General features: G+C 41.8%; 1 protein-coding gene across 1 annotated transcript in view; it reads right to left on the bottom strand.

Annotated features, from left to right (window-relative positions):
- The window catches only part of SUZ12 (SUZ12 polycomb repressive complex 2 subunit), a 31,642-nt gene extending 27,510 nt beyond the window's left edge, over window positions 1-4,132 (bottom strand). Inside the window, exons 1-3 of the mRNA XM_060763964.2 lie at window positions 3,556-4,132; window positions 1,214-1,260; window positions 1,066-1,130 (exon numbers count right to left, since the gene is read on the bottom strand). Coding sequence (XP_060619947.2) covers window positions 1,066-1,130; window positions 1,214-1,260; window positions 3,556-3,928 — 485 coding nt within the window. The 5' untranslated portion in view covers window positions 3,929-4,132. The remainder of the gene's footprint in view (window positions 1-1,065; window positions 1,131-1,213; window positions 1,261-3,555) is intronic.
- Between the last annotated feature and the right edge of the window lie 12,008 nt (window positions 4,133-16,140).

Below are 16,140 nucleotides of genomic sequence, written 5' to 3'. Positions count from 1 at the left end.
AGAATTCTCTTCACCATCTAATAATCAAAATTATAACTCATCTCTCAATATATTAGTACCAGACTATGATAAATTTTTCTATATTGACATACAATACATACTAATTCTCAAACATTTCCAATTATGGGTTTTTTGAGATGTCTACATTTTTATTTTATTAAGTTTTACAAACTAAATAAATCTTTTGCTTTACTTTAAAAGACTGTGGAAATTAAATTCCTTCAGTGGTTCACATGTTTAAAAAATAAATTTACATTGTGCACCTCTTTCTTTGTCAAACACATGCCATTCCTTCAACTCTGTAGGTTTTACATTTACTCCTGTAAGATTTCTGGTAAAAACGTGTAATCTGAACCTTGCTGAATTGAATAATGTTTTGCACCTCTAATTCCATTTAAGTTCAATTGCAAAACTAATCTTTATCGCTTCTCTCAGATAAAAACAAGCTGCAAGGAAGGAAAGCTAGGAAGGAAGGAAAGCTAAAGGCAATTTTAATTATTTTAGAGTGTATTATTATTTTGAATAGCTGTTTGCCAAATCAACTATAAGAGCTTAAACAGGACCAGATCAGGGCTAGCAATACCAGATCTTTTGTTGAACTTACCAGATGTTATCATTATATGTTTTATACTGAGAAGTTAGTATTAAAAGGCATCAGCATGACTGAGCTGAAGTATCACATACAAGTTAAACAAGCAATAATCAATTACATAACTAGAAAACACTGAATTGCTTCCATGCTGTACCAATCCTGTGGTTGTGCAATTATTTTTTTAAAAACTCTACAATTGGCATAGAGCTGTATTTTTTATTCCTAAGCATCAAGAAAGTAGATCTTCACAACCTGGCATTTTAAGATAAATACATGACAGTGTCTTACATAACTGAATGTTGTGTTGTCATTCTGTGTATTTTCATCACAGGATTTCTACTCCCAGTTTCAGAAATAGATTTCTATACTGTAACTGAATTGTACAATATGCAATTCAGGCGATTATAATCAGCTCATTCATTTGAAGAGGATGGGACTTGTTTAAAAAGTGCCTTTTTAAAAGAGTGCTTTACCTTTTGATATTTGTTCGGGAGTTTCTGTGAGACATGTAAGTGAGAGTTCTGTGCAAGAATATTGGCTGCAATAGAAAGGAAAGAGGTCAATCCAATGCTGCCTTGAAAGAGTTTCTAAAATTCAAGGCAATAATTAATAATTACTCACAGCAATAAGATTGCGGGTACGTAGAAATCTATATATTTGTGTTGGTTCTGTGAGGAAAAAATAGAACACTCTTTTACAAAGCAGATAATCTGACACTCAACTAGGTTTTTCACAAAAATAATAGGCATTTGAAGATTAAACATTTTCCGATTCATGACACATACTTAATTAAACAAAACCTGGAGCATAATGTGATAGATGGCAATTCAAGGGGTAAAGTACAATCTGTCATATTCATTAATATGACAGCAACCACATGGCATTCTCAATGCCATTTGTAAATATGGCATTATTTACCAAGTAGAAATAAACAACACTTGAAATAGACAAAGGGAAAGCCAACAACTTTGTCTGAAGGGACACTCCTGTCCACTTGCCTACAGAATGTTCTACTGTATTTAGTCTGTTAATTCAAAATCTTGTTTGTATAAAACACTATCATTGTACAAAATAAAACATCATTGTCAAAGCAAGATGAATACTCAGATGTTAACAGAAATGTTTGCTTGTGCAGTGTCAAGATACATATCTTATCAAAACCTCTTGAAAACAAATCTAAATGAGCAAAATTCTCAGATTTTGCAAAACTGACATCCAAGAAACACACTAATTGATGCAATTTTCCTTTTACCACGAAATGCAAACTATGTAGAATTTTTTTTTACAAGAAAGTTCTTGTCACAAACATCTGAAAACAAACGTTTTGATACTGTAAAGCCAACTACCTACTCTGTTAAGACTTATCTGACCAATACATAATAATTAACTTTCACATGTAAAAGGTAGTCAACGAAATGAAACCCAAACGGTCCAAACATTTTCTATGTACCTAAAATCCCAAAGGCTCCAAGGAGCGAAGGACAATGTTTTAATCTCCAAACTCAGGACACAACAGATCCAATAGCCTGTACCTCATGCAAGCACAGAGTGCTAAAATGTAATTTTTAAAAAAGCCTTATTCTCTAAAGGCATAAATATTACATTGATGAAACCCAGGTTTAGGATGACAGCCTGGGGGCTTTTAAACAGAAACTTTGTCTTCTTCCACAGAGCTAGAAAAAAACACCCCACAATTTCTGCTTTGAACTGGAATATATGACAGTGTGGACTCAGATAACCCAGTTCAAAGCAAACCTGTTCTAACTCTAAAACCATGATGGGAACAAGAGGGAGGTTAATGTGGGCCCATTTCAGGCACATAACCCACTCTGCAACCAAGGGCACATCCACACAACCCTAAATCCCAGAATATCATGGCAGAAAATCCCACATTATCTGCTTTGAACTGGAATATGTGGCAGTGTGGACTCATGACACTCCACACAGCCCTATATCCCAGAATATCAAGGCAGAAAATCCCACATTATCTGAATGTGGACTCAGATATCCCAGTTCAAAGCAGATATTGTGGGATTTTCTGCCTTGATATTCTCGGTTATAGGGCTGTGTGGAAGGGCCCTGACTGGTCTGCTTTGGCTGGATGTTCCTCCTGTGTGGGATAATGCGGTAAAACTGTGTGCTCCATGGGACCTATTACAACTCTAAGACCATGATGGGAACAAGAGGGAGATGGATATATGGAAGGGCCCATTTCAGGCACATAATCCACTCTGCAACCAAGGCTTGAACTGGGTTACCTATGGGCCCTTCCACACAGTCCTATATTCCAGAATATCCGCTTTGAAGTGGGTTATCTAAATCCACACTTTTCTGCCTTGATATTCTGGGATATAAGGATGCGTGGAAGGGCCCCTACTTGAAAGTAGAAAATGTGGGATTTTATTTTGCGGTGTGGAAGGAGCCCTAGGGACTTTTTAAGCTGAAGTCATGGACCCCCAAAACATTCCAATCAGGAGCAAAAAGGAGGGCCATCTGAGCGGTATTTTCCAACACTAAGATTCTATGGCCTTTAATCCCACTCCTTTAGGGCAGGAGGAGGAAGATACTCAAAACAACACGGAATCAATTTGCAACACCTTCCAGTTCACAGTTGGCGCCCTCCTTCCCCAAATCCCCAAAAGAGGCGCGCAAAAAAAAACAAAACAAAAATAAAACCAATCTCTTAGAAGAAGGGGGGGCGTTAAGTGGCAGAACCTCATTAACTAGAAGATGAGCCAGGGAAGGATTTCCCCAAAGGAAAACGGATGACAAACCCAGAAAAGGGGGGAACATCACCATGCGACACACACACACACAGGTCCCGCACACGCCTCTCCCGCCCAAAGGCGACACACACACAGGGAAGGGCAAGAAGGGCCACGCGAGGCTCGGCCACTCGGGCTGGGGGGGGGGGATTTGGGGGCTCCCTCCCTCCCTCCCCTTCCCTCCAGTCCCAGGCTCACTCTCGAAGGCCTGCAGGAAGAGCTCGTGGTCGGCCTGGATCTGCTCCATCTTCGGCTTCTTCACGGGCGGGAGGGCCGCGGAGGAGGCGGTGGCGGCCGAGGAGGCCGAGGAGGAGCAGCCCCCGCCGCCGCCAGTGGCAGAATACCCGCCGCCGCCTCCGCCCGCCCCTCCAACGGCGCCCCCGGGTTTGCCGCCTGGCGCCGCGGCGGAGGCCGAGCCCCCGAAGCCCCCTCCCGTGGCGGCCGCGGCGGCAGAGGCAGCGGCGGCGGCAGTGGCGGCCGCGGCGGCGCCCCCTCCTCCTCCCGCGCTCGGAGCGCCCGAGCTGGGCCCCGCGCCGCCCCCTCCCCCGCCGCCGTGCTTCTGAGGCGCCATGAAGGCGGCCTTCTTCCCCGCCGGAGCTCGCTCGCTCGACGGGCACCCAGAGGCGAGGAGGAAGTGGTGGCGGTCCGACTCCCCCAAGCCCGCGCCGCCGCCTCCTCCTCCTCCTCCTTCCCTCCCTCCCTCCGCCTCGGCTGTGTTCTCCTCAAGCGCCCTCTCCGCCCAGCCAAACGCGACGGCTCCCACAGCCGCCGCTCCCGCCCCCTCCGCCGAGCGATGATTGGCTCCCGCCGTGGCGCCGTGACACCTCATTGGCCGACGGCGGCGTGACGGCAAAATGAGCCTGCCAGGGTTTGGTTGAGCCGCGCGCGCTTCACCTCTGGGAGCTTTCCCTCTGCTCCCTCCCCCTCCCCCTCGCCTTTGAACTGAATTCGCGGGAAAGCGGAGCGGCGCTTCACCCCCCCGCTTCGTCTGCCGGACGCGCATGCGTCGCCGCGGTGCATCATGGGAATGGGCTCCTTGACTGACTCGCCTTCTCGGAGTAGAGGATTGGCGCCCAAAAAGGGAGAGCGCGGCCTCGAGGGGACTCTCGGGGGGGGGGGGGGCGTCTGGGGGGGGTTCTTTCCCCCTCTTGGGGGCCTGAAAAGGGGAGTTAGCCCCTTAACTCCACATTCCATTTCTGCTCCTCATATTCAAGATTCTCTAGAAATATGCAGGTTTTCGGGGAACACTTAATTATGACATTACGGGGATCTGGTTTGTTTAAGGCAGTGGTTCCCAGCCTTTTCTGACCAGGGACCACTCTCCAACATTAGTACCAAAAGGGTTACAAATCAGATTTTGGTCAACTTTAGATTCGGTTTGGTTATTTGGGGTGCTCATTCAGAAAATTTTATTGCATAGACCACATCAGCTCTGGTTTCTAATGCAGAACGTATGCCATCCAGTAGTCACCACTGGATGGTGGTGACTACTGCAATTCATTGCTCATCTATTGCAATTGGTCATTGGAGAGCAATGACCAATCTTGATAAAATAGTATTTATTTATTTGTCGTGTCAGGGCAACCAGTCAATTATATTACATTTCTAACAGAACAAAGCAAACAAACAGACAAAATACAAAATGTGTGAGTTTGGTAGTTGATGAAATGTCCTTTGACCAGTATCTGGCCACTTGGAGTGCTTCTGGTGTTGCTGCAAGGAGGTCCTCCATTGTGCATGTGGCAGGGCTCAGGTTGCATTGCAGCAAGTGGTCCGCGGTTTGCTCCACTCCACACTCGCATATCAAGGATTCCACTTTGTAGCCCCATTTCTGAAGGTTGGCTCAGCATCTTGTGGTGCCAGAGCACAGTCTGTTCAGCACCTTCCAAGTCGCCCAGTTCTCTGTGTGCCCAGAGGGGGGAGTCTCTCATTTGGTATCAGCCATTGATTGAGGTTCTGGGTTTGAGCCTGCCACTTTTGGACTCTTGCTTGCTAAGGTGTCTCTAGATCTTAGAAAACTATTTCTAGATTTAAGTCGTTGACGTGCTGGCTGATACCCAAACGGGATGAGCTGGAGATGTCTCTGCCTTGGTCCTTTCACTATTGGCTGCTACTTCCCGGCGGATGTCAGGTGGTGCAATACCGGCTAAGCAGTGTAATTTCTCCAGTGGTGTAGGGCGCAGACACCCCGTGATAATGCGGCATGTCTCATTAAGAGCCACATCCACTGTTTTAGTGCGGTGGGATGTGTTCCACACTGGGCATGCATACTCAGCAGCAGAGTAGCACAGCGCAAGGGCAGATGTCTTCACTGTATCTGGTTGTGATCCCCAAGTTGTGCCAGTCAGCTTTCGTATGATATTATTTCTAGCACCCACTTTTTGCTTGATAAAATAGTGAAGAGTAGAGACTTCACACTGGCAACGAAGATCTGCATAGTTAAAGCAATGGTATTCCCTGTAGTAACCTACGGATGTGAGAGCTGGACCTTAGGGAAGGCTGAGCGAAGGAAGATCGATGCTTTTGAACTGTGGTGCTGGAGGAAAGTTCTGAGAGTGCCTTGGGCTGTGAGAAGATCCAACCAGTCCATCCTCCAGGAAATAAAGCCTGACTGCTCACTGGAGGGAAGGATAGTAGAGGCCAAGATGAAGTACTTTGGCCACATCATGAGAAAACAGGAAAGCTTTGAGAAGACGACGATGATGGGGAAAATGGAAGGAAAAAGGAAGACAGGCTGACCAAGGGCAAGATGGATGGTATCCTTGAAGGGACTGGCTTGACTCCGAAGGAGCTGGGGGTGGTGACAGCCAATAGAGTTCTGGCGTGGGCTGCTCCATGTAATCACGAAGAGTCGGAAGCAACTGAATGAATGAACAACACACAGTTACTACCTGCTCGCCCACAGAAAACCACATTTAATATTCTAGAGCTGATGTAATATTTCGTGGGTAGTCAGCCTCTCCCCTCCCAACATCCCCATTGCCTGGCACTATAACAGGGTTTTGCAGGGGTTTTGCAGTCATTAGTTGCTTCGTGGTTTTGAGGCAATGGTGTAATGGTGAGGTCACGGGTCATATTTTAGTTCTTGCGGACTATTGGTGGTCCATGGACTACAGGTTGGGAATCACTGGTTTAAGGAGACTTTAAAGCCTGGTAGCATTTGAAACCATCGCCTATCTCCACTCTGCCTACTTGAACATTAATTACTACATTATTTTCTTCAGTTATTTGGAATCTGTTTTTTAAACAGATAGACTATGACAGATGATTTGAATCATGACCTGAAACCAAACAGATAGACTATGACAGATGATTTGAATCATGACCTGAAACCAAATTCCTATATTTATTACTATATTTTTAAGCTAAGTTGAAATTATCCTGTTAAATTGCTCTATTTCTATGTTATCATTCCTATGCTACTATATGGTACTATCCACCTTATAGCCACCTTATTCTTTAACTAGTCTTGCATATTGGCCTCCCCCCCCCCCACGAGTTCTGTTGTTGCTTATGATGTTTGCTTATTATTGTTTATGCTGTTTTATGCTATTTTAATATTTTATTGTTCTGTTTTAACTATGTTGTTTTGGGCTTGGCCCCATGTAAGCCGCCCCGAGTCCCCTAGGGGAGATGGAGGCGGGGTAGAAAAATAAAGTTCTCCTTCCCATAGACGCAAAACTTAAATGTCGGATATATGTAATTTCTGATTGTTTGCTTTACTGTTAAAAAACAGGCCTCATCAATACTATACCATACCATAAACCCTGCACTGACTTGATAATAATATTGAAATGCAAAAATTAGAAACAAATCATGACAAGTAACAACAAACTTAACACAGTTAAAGCAGTAGAACTGTTAACTTTTTTCTTAATTTGTCTCAAATTACTGCATTTCAATATAAATATCAAGTCAGTGCAGTTTATGGTGTGGTATATAACCTATTTTGTCAATGCGGTGTGTGATTTTAGTTGTAATTTTTTGCCGGTTGCTTGAGTTCCATTCAACTATTTTATACATCTTAAGGCACACCACTTTGTATCTTATATCAACAGATTATTGCAGGATAAATTATTTCAATCAAGGTGGCCAATTGCAACATTCACACTTGCTTCAAGCAAACAAGAGTTCCTTCTCCCACCCACAGATAAATAAACCCCACTTGCCTAGTTTCCAACAGACCTCACAACCTCTGAGGATGCCTGCCATAGATGTGGGTGAAACATCAGGAGAGAATGCTTCTGGAACATGGCCATACAGCCTGGAAAACTCACAGCAACCCAGTGATTCCGGCCATGAAAGCCTTCGACAACATATTTCAGGATAATAAAACAGTGATATATTCCAGAATTATTAAGGAATCAGGGTGTAACTACAATATTTTTAGAAGAAAGATGGAAAAAGCAGTGGGGGAGGGGGGAATTAAGATTTGCCAAGGGAAGGCCATTGTTTGTCATAAAATTATCGTATATCAATAAAGTATTGCAGGTGCATTTTTTAAATAAAAGGTTTGTGAGGAATCGTCCTATTTTTCTACTCTTCTGGGTTTTGGGAATGTAAAAAACTAAGTAGGCCAATATGGAAAAATGTAGACACATGGCTTCCTCTGGGAACTAATTTGGCATTATGTTGTGTGACTGGTTATTCATAAACTGCAGGTGTACGTTTTTGCTTTTTTAAGGAATTGTGCCATAAATTCATTTATATGGGAATAAGGTTAGGTCAACATAAGTCGGAAATAACTTGAAGTATGCCACAACAAGACAATTGAATGTGTCTCAGTAATAGATATTCAACAATTTTGTCCAGATCCAAACCACAGTTCAGATCTGACAGAGTGATTTCTTCTTTACTAGCAGAATTGTATTTTAGTTACTTTATTTAGACGATCCATTTTAGTTCGAGGATGGTGGTCTTCCTGATGTGGTGTCTTGGTGGTGGGACGGTAGGTGGCTGTGGAGCCCTTTTTTGATCTGCATGTTCTCCCACGGTGAGGACATTGGTTTCCAGGGTTAGCTTGACACGCCTTCCTCTTGGCACATTTCCCCCTTTTTGCCCTCTGTTCGTACATCTTCGAATTCTGCAACACTGCTGGTCACAGCTGACCTCCAGTTAGAGTGCTCAAGGGCCAGGGCTTCCCAATTCTCTGTGTCTATGCCATAGCTTATAAGGTTGGCTTTAAGCCCATCTTTAAATCTTTTCCTGTCCACCAACATTATGTTTCCTTAGGCAGAAAAAATGAAATGCAAAGAATGGGGGACGCGTGGCTTGAGAGCAGTACATGTGAGAAAGATCTTGGGGTCCTCGTGGACAACAAGTTAAACATGAGCCAACAATGTGATGCGGCAGCAAAAAAAGCCAATGGGATTTTGGCCTGCATCAATAGGAGCATAGTGTCTAGATCCAGGGAAGTCATGCTACCCCTCTATTCTGCCTTGGGTAGACCACACCTGGAATATTGTGTCCAATTCTGGGCACCACAACTGAAGGGAGATGTTGACTCTAAGCTGGAAAGTGTCCAGAGGAGGGAGAATAAAATGATCAAGGGTCTGGAGAACAAGCCCTGCAAGAAGCGGCTTAAAGGGCTGGGCATATTTAGCCTGAAGAAGGCTGAGGGGAGACAAGATAGCCATGCAGTTCTTGTGGGTTTTTTTCGGGCTATATGGCCATGTTCTAGAGGCATTTCTCCTGACGTTTCGCCTGCATCTATGGCAGGCATCCTCAGAGGTCTGTTGGAATTAGGACAACTGGGTTAGCCATGTATAAATATGTGAGAGGAAGTCATGTATAAATATGTGAGAGGAAGTCATAGGGAGGAGGGAGCAAGCTTGTTTTCTGCTGCCCTGGAGACTAGGACACGGAGCAATGGCTTCAAGCTACAAGAAAGGAGATTCCATCTGAACATTAGGAAGAACTTCCTGACTGTGAGAGCCATTCAGCAGTGGAACTCTCTGCCCTGGAGTGTGGTGAACGCTCCTTTGGAAGCTTTTAAACAGGCTGGATGGCCATCTGTCAGGGGTGCTTTGAATGCAATTTTCCTGCTTCTTGGCAGGGGGTTGGACTGGATGGCCCAGGAGATCTTTTCCAACTGTAGGATTCTATGATTCTATGTTCTTGAGTTTGGAGTAGAGTAACTGCTTTTGGGAGACAGTGATCAGGCATTCAGACAACGTGGCTGGTCCAGTTGAGTTGATAGCAAAGGAACATCGCTTCAGTTCTGGTGGTCTTTGCTTCTTCCAGCACGCTGACATTTGTCCACCTGTCTTCCCAAGAGATTTGCAGGATTTTTTTGAGGCAACGCTGAAGTTGCATGTGATGTCTGTAGGCAGTGCACGTTTCGCAGGCATATAGCAGGGTTGGGAGGACAATAGCTTTATAAATAAGCACCTTGGTATCCCTACGGATGTCCCAGTCCTGAAACACTCTGTGCTTCATTCGAAAAAAATGCTGCACTTGCAAAGCTCAGGCGGTGTATTTGAGTGTCAATGTGGACAAGCTTCAAGTACTAAATAAACCAGAGACTTAAGTTATAGAGATAGTAATGGCAAACAGGTCGTGATCAATCTTAGATTTTCTTTATAGAAGGCATGGCAGTAAGAGAAGTAATGTTTTTGCTTCTATATTAAAATTACTGAACAACAGTAATAGACTGAATAACATGCCTCAATAGATTCCATTACAGCTAGTGTAGGTGGTAAGCTCAGCTCTATGCACGACTACTCATACTTCTTGCTGAATTCATTGTGGAGTATCATGTGAATGACTGTAGGATTGCATCATGGATTTCAGGCGTTCATATAATGTTGACTAATGGGGGAAATGTATGGGGGAAATGGAAGTCATGGCAATCCCCATCACTTACAGAAAACTGCCTTCCTACAGATGCACACATCCAAAGGCAACCAAGAAGTAGTCAGTTTTGTTCTGAAAATGAATGCTATGCAAGCAAGTTATGACTCATAAAAGCTGCAGCTTCAAACCATGTTTTAGCAGTGGGTAAAAGCTTCCCAAATATTTAATGTTTACAATAGAGGAAAGATTTTAAATATTAGAACTTTGCTGTTGTGTCAATCCATAAAAACAAAATAAATGGCCATTATTTCTGCCCCTGAGAGTAAAAAATACAGGGTTTTAATAATATTTCATCATCGTACCATTGTGCTGACTCAGGCAGACATTGGAATGAGAAATACAGTATGTTATGCTTGAATAGACATTAAATATACATTTTTTCCAAGAAAAGACAGGACTTATTTATTTCATTCATTAATATATATATATTATTTTAAGTATTTCTGTATCACTTCCCAGCCCATATGAGTTCCTCAAGCAACAAACAAATAAAAAGCAATTAAAGCAAAAGAAACATTTTCAAACACATTGAAAGTCTTTTAAAACTCCTAAACGCAGTCTTAAAACAATCCTGAAATCCAGCTTTGAAACCATTTAAATAGAAAATTCAAACTCTGAATGTCATGCAGAACAAGTGGAAGTTTAGAAGAGATAGCCTTCTTTGGGGCAATATCCTTAAGATTTCAGTGTCTAAAACCATTTGAAATATAAAGTATATCTTTTCCCTAAATTGCTTAAAATAAAATATTAATTAGTCACAATTATTATCTTGATAGAGGCAAATGCAGACAATTTTACATTCTGTGATAATGCTTTAATTTAATAGGAGCTAGCAGTTTGAGGTGATTTATTCTGATTTTCAGAGTACAAGTTCTTGTAATTTATGGAACTTGATATATTTACTCAAAGGCAAGTTACTCTCAAGCAAATACATAAGCAAACAATTGATAGCAGCAGAACATGTGGGATAGTTATGGGCATCTATTTCCTTATAACATTTTTAGACTTTGACCCCTCACTCTTAAAAAATGAGTTCTCTTTTCCTAATTTTTCTGTGATCCATTCAAATGATAAGCCTACAGAAAGGGTGCATGGGAAGCATTTGAAGTAGATTTTCTGAAGGGGGAAAGAACAAAGGATATGTCAGGTTGCATTTTGATTTGCATTCCAAATCTACTGTGCAGTGTTCTCCTAGATCCAGTCTTTGCTTCCCTGCCATGCGCTGCATGTGTTACTTTGGTCTGAATAGTTTTGACAGTTCATAATGTTAATTGTTCTAAGGATCACTTTGTTGGGTTGTTATTTGCACATGGATTGTTTGGATATGTTTTTCGGAAACAATACTACTTTCAGTTCTTAAGTTAACTCATGTAACATCACATACTTACCATTTTAAATATTATGGTTAATACAGGTTGTGTTTTCAGCAACATGGCTTTAAGAAATCCAATATATTTTTTAAAAATTGGAATTCTATTGGTTTCTTGCAGCAGTCTTTCTTTTTGTTCTGCTTTAAGCCCAAAAGCTATAGGTCATACAGAGTAGTTTCAGCTTTGCCCATAGGATTGTACCAGTTGTGATATTGCAATGCTTAGATAAGCTTTAACAAGGGCTTTTAATGTCCAGTTAATCATGTTATTACCTATATGTGGGCAACTTATTAATAACCTCCAAGTTATTAATTAGATCAATATTTGATCAAAGTTGCTAGAGAAATAGAAACAAGCAAAGAAGGTAGATAATATTATTCATGTTCCTGGTTTTAGAAGGCATACCCATATTGTTCTAGAAAAACTAATCAAACAATTTTGAGTTTGGTTTCACATTAAGCCAAAGCCAGAACTGAAATGCATATTAACACAAACAGATACTTTATCATAACTTTAGGATCAAATCCAACAAATAGCATGGACCAGATCACAAAATGACCATCAGATCGGCATCCCAGAAGCACAACACAAGAGTGCCTTCATTTTTTTTTTGGTTCACTGTCATGTCATATCCACACTCATAAAATCATGGTCTGTTCATACCAGATTCAAATATTATAAAAAATAACTTTTGTATTTATAATTTTATGTTATGTTGTACCCTTTACCTTCTTTCTCCTTATTTGAAATTTGTTCAAAACAGAAGAGGCCAAAATTATTGTAACATTTCCTTGTAGAGTTTTCCCAGCACTTTCATAAGTTTAAATGTTCTTTGCTGCACTTTTTCCAGTCCCACAACATCCTATTTGAAGTACACTCTCTAATGTTTGTATCAACTGCTTTTGCATGGCTACAATACTGACAGCACTTGTAACCTGATCATAAGGCTTGAGAACAGTTGGCCAGTTAGAGAAATACATTTATATCCCTCTTTTATCTTCTTTTCGAATTTGATAACAGCTAACGAAAAAATAATTATTCTCTGTTGGAAGGCAGAACTTCTTTACTGCTTCCAACTGACATCTTCAGCTTATTTCTAAGTGTGTTAACTGGGTTTTTTTGTTGGCATTATTCTTTATTGCAACCATAGAGTTTTTTGAGTAATTACTAGTATGTAAATGCATATATAATTGTTTTGTCCTTATTTTCATGGTGGAGCTGCCTTCATCTGTAGCAGAAAAAGTAATAAGATTCATTAGTGTTGAAAATGGCTCAAGACATTTTTTAAAATAACTAGCCGTCCCCTGCCATGTGTTGCTGTGGCCCACATGGGGGTTCTGTGTGGGAGGTTTAGCCCAGTTCTATTGTTGGTGGGGTTCAGAATGCTCTGTGATTGTAGGTGAACTATAAATCCTGGCAACTACGACTCCCAAATGTCAAGATTATATTTTCCCCAAACTCCACCAGTGTTCACATTTGGGTATATTGAGTATTCGTGTAGAGTTTGGTCCAGATCCATCATTGTTTGAGTCCACCGTTCTCTCTGGATGTAGGTGAACTACAACTCCAAAACCAAAGGACACTGCCCACCAAACCCTTCCTGTATTTTCTGTTGGTCGTGGGAGTTCTGTGTGCCAAGTTTGGTTCAATTCCATCGTTGATGGGTTCAGAATGTTCTTTGATTGTAGGTGAACTATAAATCCCAGCAACTACAACTCCCAAATGACAAAATCTTTTTTTTTTTTAGTGAAGGACATACATTGGGTTGTTAGGTGTCTTGTGTCCAAATTTGGTGTCAATTCGTCCAGTGGTTTTTGAGTTCTGTTAATTCCACAAATGAACATTACATTTTTATTTATATAGATTATTTAGATCTATAAATAAATTGTCCAAATAGGTACATACATGTCATGAATCACATCTCCATCATTGTACCAAGAGCTAGGTATCTTTACATATAATTATGAAATAACTGGATAAAATAATGGGATCTACATCTTTGGAAAAGAATGTTACTATAACCACAGAATGGTGAGAGTCTTACCATAATGTGATTTAGGTAAAAAAAAATACAGATATTTAGCTTTCTAAGTAACACGAAACAGTTCTCATCTGAACAAAAACAGTTGGTGGCCTCCCTATGCTCGATTTTGAGTTCAGAGAGAGAAAAGGAAGGAAGGAAAAGTAGAATCTTATAGAAACATCTTGAAATAGAGTTTTAATATCAGGACTACCAATATATCTTTTTCTTAAGTTTTTTTTGGGAATGTGGAGTAACAGTATGAGTTTTGCACTCAGCTTTCAGTTAAAGGTTTTTCAGAGGTTGGAAACTGTGAGTGTTTTCTTCCATGCTCCCCACATCAATGTGGCGGGGAAGGGACTCTTGTCAGGAACCAATTTAACAATATAAACAGGAATGGAATGCTAGGATATTAAAATCTTTCCAACTTCACTCAGTGGACTCTTCATACAATGGGTTCATACCAGCTGGTTTCCTTTGAAGATTCCTGAGAACAGAGCTTGTTTGAAGATAATGCTCTGTTTGAATTTTCTTGTGTGTAAACCACAAGAAAATGAATTAAAAATTAAAGTAAAGGCTACAGTTCTGTGTGTACTTGAGAAAGCTGTGCTGGACGCCACGGGGCCCTATCTATATTTGCAGTTTAATGTTGTTTGAATGTGCAGCCTATGTTTCTAGGGCTGCACCTTTCTCCAGCCTCTTGATTTTACCATTTTTACTAGCTTCTTTCCCTGCAATTGTCATATTTTGTTTACTCCCACTAGTAGTATGGAAAGGCAGTTTCCAGGTGAGGTGTGTATGTGTGGTTTCAACCCATGGTGTAGTGGGTTAAATCCTTATGCCGGCAGGACTGCTGATGGAAAGGTCAGTGGTTCGAATCCGTGGAGCAGGGTGAGCTCCCTTCTGTGCACTCCAGCTTCTCATGCAGGGACATGAGAGAAGCCTCCCACAGGATGGTAAAACATCTGGACATCCCCAGGGCAACATTCTTGCAGATGGCGAATTCTCTCACACCAGAAGCGACTTGCAGTTTCTCAAGTTGCTCCAAACATTGGGGGGGGGGGGGGGGCAGCGAAGCAACATATTAAATGCAGCCCACAGAGTAAAGAAGTGTGTATTCCTGCAGTAAACCATGTCAGTTCAGAGTTCATGGGGGGATAGCTTTGTGTGACTGTTGAGATGAAAGGGGAGTAGAAAATTGGTGAAATAGTGTTGTCCTTTCAGAATTGTTAGTGTTATTATGAGAAGAAGAAAAAAATGCCATTCTAAGCGTCCAGCCTAAATAAAATGGGGCCATAACTGAATAACAAAGTGCTTTTTTGTATACAGAGAGTCCCAAATTCCACTCAAGGATGGGAAAGGCATCCTTGACATGCAGTCTAGGAAGATATTATAAGAACGGACAACTTGTCCTCCAAAGGTTCTTGGACTGCAGAAGCTGCTGTGCTGAAAATGTAGTGGACCACTAGTTACCCGGAGTCCAGGTGGCATAGTGGGTTAAACCGCTGAGCTGCTAAACTTGCTAACTAAAAGGTCGCAGGTTTGAATCTGGGGAGTGGCATGAGCTCCCGCTGTTAGCCCCAGCTTCTGCCAATCTAGCAGTTTGGAAACATGCAAATGTGAGTAGATCAATAGGTACCGCTGTGGCAGGAAGGTAATGGCGCTCTATGCAATCATACCGGCCACATGACCTTGGAGGTGTCTATGGACAATGCCTGCTCTTTGGCTTAGAAATGGAGATGAGCACCAACCCCCAGAGTCGGATACGACTGGACTTAATGTCAGGGGAAAACCTTTACCTTTTACTAGTTACCCACTTGTTCAATAACAGAGTCAGGTGGTCCAAACATTTGGTGCAGTATAAAGACAATTTCTTCCTATATGGAACTGTCCACAGTGTCAGCGCAGGATGCCCCTGCTTTAGTCCAATACAAGGGGCCCATCCACACAACAGTCGGGTTCTGTGTCCACAAATTCAACCAATATTTTTTGGAGGGTCTGGATGGGAATCCCAAAAACAGACCTTGACTTTGTCACATGCTGAGCACTATGGTGAAGTGTACACATTCCCTTCTGTGGTTGCCTGTGGGTTGAGAACGGTGGTATACAAATACAGTAAATAAATAAATGGTCTGTGACCATTTCACAGATCTTTAGGCTCTCTCTGGCACTTATATAAGGGATGCCATTTTACTATGCCCAGGTTCAGCCAGTACATTGGTCTAGGGCTCCAAGAGCCAAGGAGAGGCCCATTATTTTTGATACTAAAATCTGTCTAGAGTGAGTCCCTGGTATCTGCTAGTGTTTGATTCCAGGGCATGTTATGGATATCAAAATTTATGGATACTCAAAGCCCATTATATACAGTAGCATACTAAACAATGTCCCTTACAGAATTTTTAGCACATACATATTTTGAATTCATGGATGGGAAAATCTGAATATAGAGGGCTAACTGTATTTTGTTGCATTTTATAAAATAACCATATTTTTCTACAAAGAAAGTAAAACAACAACTTCAAGTGGGTTGTTGCGAGT

The sequence above is a fragment of the Anolis sagrei genome, chromosome 2, assembly GCF_037176765.1.
Source record: "Anolis sagrei isolate rAnoSag1 chromosome 2, rAnoSag1.mat, whole genome shotgun sequence".
Taxonomy (NCBI): domain Eukaryota; kingdom Metazoa; phylum Chordata; class Lepidosauria; order Squamata; family Dactyloidae; genus Anolis; species Anolis sagrei.
This window is presented reverse-complemented; position numbering and strand designations above follow the sequence as displayed.